The sequence below is a fragment of the Echinops telfairi genome, unplaced genomic scaffold, assembly GCF_000313985.2.
Source record: "Echinops telfairi isolate 266 unplaced genomic scaffold, ASM31398v2 ScPeMD7_7474;HRSCAF=8512, whole genome shotgun sequence".
NCBI lineage: Eukaryota > Metazoa > Chordata > Mammalia > Afrosoricida > Tenrecidae > Echinops > Echinops telfairi.
In genome coordinates, this window is record NW_022111378.1 from 5,721,433 (window position 1) to 5,724,906 (window position 3,474).

At 47.6% G+C, this 3,474-nt stretch overlaps 1 protein-coding gene across 1 annotated transcript in view; it reads left to right on the forward strand.

Moving 5' to 3' along the window:
- The first annotated feature begins 3,123 nt into the window (after nt 1-3,123).
- DCLRE1C (DNA cross-link repair 1C) overlaps nt 3,124-3,474 on the forward strand; it is a 49,661-nt gene continuing 49,310 nt past the window's right edge. Inside the window, exon 1 of the mRNA XM_045285632.1 lies at nt 3,124-3,232. Within this exon, the coding sequence (XP_045141567.1) occupies nt 3,124-3,232 (109 nt within the window). The remainder of the gene's footprint in view (nt 3,233-3,474) is intronic.

Genomic DNA, 3,474 nt, shown 5'->3' on the forward strand with positions numbered 1-3,474 from the left:
CTGTTAGTAGAATGCAGTATCCACAAACACGGACATCTGGTTGGACCGTAAATTCTTCTAACAGTGCCTACAACACATTAGGTGCTAAAGTAATATAACTAATCTGACCTGCCATTTCTTATTTCTAGAAGAAAGAATCATGATAAAGGTTTTCATACCCAAAGAAATAGCCTTTTATAGTTACTAGGGGTGGGAGGGGAAGGACAGGAAGGGGAAGCTAGAGGGGAGACAGGTGTTCACTTGGTGATGGGGAAGATCCAGAAGAGGGAAAGAAAAGGCGGGTAGGGCAAGGCAAATTATTGGGCGGTTTGATACGTTATTTTAAGTTGTTAGGTACCAAAAAATGATCTGAAATGTAAACCACAACTTAATTTACAATAAAATAAACTGAAGTAACAAAACTAACAGAGAAAAACAAACAAAAGCCCCATGAGGCTTCCCACTGACATTCAAGTTAAAATTTGAAAATGAAAGATTCTTGGCTTGCTGTAAAAGCCTGTCTTGGTCTGCTCTTACCTGGTTCAGCATCAGCTTCCCTTACAAGTCCTCATTGCCTCCGTTTGAGCCCTATTGTCTGTTAAAAGCCACTCCTTGTGGTTCCAAACGGAATAAAAGCTTATCCCAGGGACTGCAACAGTTTTTGTCTCGACTGAGCCCAAATCTCCTTCACTATTAAGATTCTCCTTGCTAAATCAAGTTCTCTCCTGGGTCCTCACACTGCACCGCAGCACACAGGACCAGAACTCATACTGCTGACTAGGCTGACTATCCGGAGCTACAGTTAGGGCGGAGCAGAGCTGCTCCGTTGGGTTCCAAGGCTATAAATCTTGATGAGGGCAAACAGCCTAATCTTTCTCCCAAGGGGCAGCTGGTGGGTTTGAGCCACTGACCTTGAGGGTATCAGTCCAATGTCTACCCAACAGCGCCACCAGAGCTCTTGAGCACAAGTTGAAGTATCTATAAAACGTCTTGCATGTGTTTTCAAGGGTTTCCACTTCTGCCATATTGTAAGCTCTTGGAGGAGCATAGCTGATTGATTCCTTGAAGCCCTGTCCCTGGCGCTTACTAAACTCACCAAACCTGTTGATGTCAAACAATGCTGATTGCTGTGATGCCATGGCGCAGAACAGAACTGCCCCGGAGGGACTTCATGCTTGTCATCATTGTGGAAGCAGACTGCCAATCCTTTCTTCTCTGGCACCATTGGGGGGTTCCAACTGCTAACATCTAGGTTAGTAGGTGGCCCCAAACTGTTTGGGGGCATCCAGGGTTCTTCGATATTTAAAAATGTACTGTAATTAACTGTAGCTTCTGTGTGCTTGAGCACTTTCCTTAATCCATCGTTTGTGTGGGTTTTATTATAATCTGTATGTTACAGATAAGAAAAATCTAGTTGTACGAGACCTCAATAAAATAATTTATATATATAAAAAAAGAAAAATCTAGCTATAGAGGGGTTAAGTAACTTCACCAAGACCACACAAACAATAACAAAGACCTCTAAAATCTAACAACTATTGGTAGTCCCTGGATGAGATTTGGAGATGCTAACTTGAATAAATCCACACATGTGTCTGCTAAATCCTATGCCAACTTTCCTCTCACCCTCTTCCAACACCGAAATCAGATTTTTAAGATTAAGCGAACTGAAGATGTCTGCAGTCTTAGGCATTTGGACATCTTGCATTTAAAAATTGTTAACCCTCAGTAGTAAGTACAGCGTCTTGTTTTTATGACGAACTTCTCAATATTATTGTAGCATATTGCCATATCTAGTTGTCTAATTTCTAATACGTCTTCATTCCTTGTAAGAAAATAGTAACCAAAGTCAACCAAACAAGCCCACCGCTGTCAAGTTTAGGTGCCTCATAAATATCCCACAGGACAGAGTAGAACTGCCCCATAGAGTTTCCAACCCTGAAATCTTTATGCAAGTGGATCGTCACATCTTTGTCCTACAGAGAAGCTGGTGAGTTTGCACTACTGACCTTTTGACTTGTCCTCTAGGGCTCAACGACTTTACCACCAGGCTCCTTAAGTTATTTATACTGACAATCACTTAAAGGTACATAAAGTTAAGAAAAACACACCCTGTAGTTGATTTCCCAAAAGGATTTATAGCTAGTGCTATAGCTAATATTTAGATATTCAATATGAATTTGTTAAAAATCAACAAAGCTCTGGGATTTCTAAGGAGCCCAACTGGGGTATTAGCCGGCCTTGTGGCCCACAGCGTGAGGTTTTCCTTATAACTAACCCCAGGAATAAGTCCTCTTGGGACTAATACTCTTGAGCTTCATACTTGGTAAGTAGGTCAAACAAAGAGGAAATCCGGAGATGGTGTGGCTACAATGGTTTCAAACCTTGCATCGATTATGAGGGTGGCGCGAGCCCGCACTTTGTTGCATTCTGCTGTATAGAGGGTCGCGGGGTCTGAACCCACTTAATGCCACCTAACAGCATGCTTATAAGGAGCCCTGGTGGCGTTGTGCTGCGACCCGCATGATCCGCAGTTCAAAACCACCAGCTACTCCCTTAAACAGTTACAGTCCAGAACACCTCCAAGGGGTCGCTGTGAGTCAGCATTGACTGGTGGCAGCGAGTTTGGGCTTGGTGACATGGCTCTGGCACGAAGTGGAAATTCCGATTTCCATGGGAAACGTGAGACAGTGGAATCGAAAAAGCAGGCAGTGGAACAGTCTGGTTCTTCAGCGAAAGCGCACCCCGCCTCGCGTCAGCGCGGGGAACCAGCTCTGGTAGCTGCTTCCGTTTCCGCAAAAGCAGACAACGCACGACAGGCAACCCTCCGACCGTTCTTGCGGAGGCTTCTCCCGGGAAGCAGAGCCCGCGCTCTACACCCCGCGCCCCGGCGGCCACCCAGCTCCGGGCAGAGAGAGCGCGCGCGCGCAGCCCCGGAGTTTAAAATCCCACGGTAGCCGGCGGACGGCGGGGATTGGAGGAGCTCTTCCACGGCACCGCCCCCAAGCACAGAGCTGCTGTCATTGGGCCGCGGGGCCTCGGCTGGCCAATGGCGAGTCGGCGCGCTGACTTCCGGAAGTGGCGGCGCGGTCTGCTCGGCCCGGCTCGGGCGCTGGGGCTAGCTAGTGCGTATTGTCCGCCGCTATGAGTTCCTTCGGGGGACAGATGGCCGAGTATCCCACCATCTCCATAGACCGCTTCGACAGGGAGAACCTGGGGGCGCGTGCTTACTTCCTGTCCCACTGTCACAAGGGTGAGTGAGCGCTGGGCGCTGCCCACCCCATGAGAAGCAAAGGGCCGCTAGTGCTTTGGCCTCCCAGGGTAGAGAAGGATAGGCGGGCGTCGGGGCCCTGAAGCAAGGAAGGCGTCAGCTACTGGGTGTCAAGTTTGGCTCCCCAACCTCTGTAAGGTTCGATTTCCTCTTCTGAAAAATGGGACGAAACAGCGTCTGCTGGTTAGCTGGTTTAGGTTAGATGCAACTCTTTTTTTTTTTTT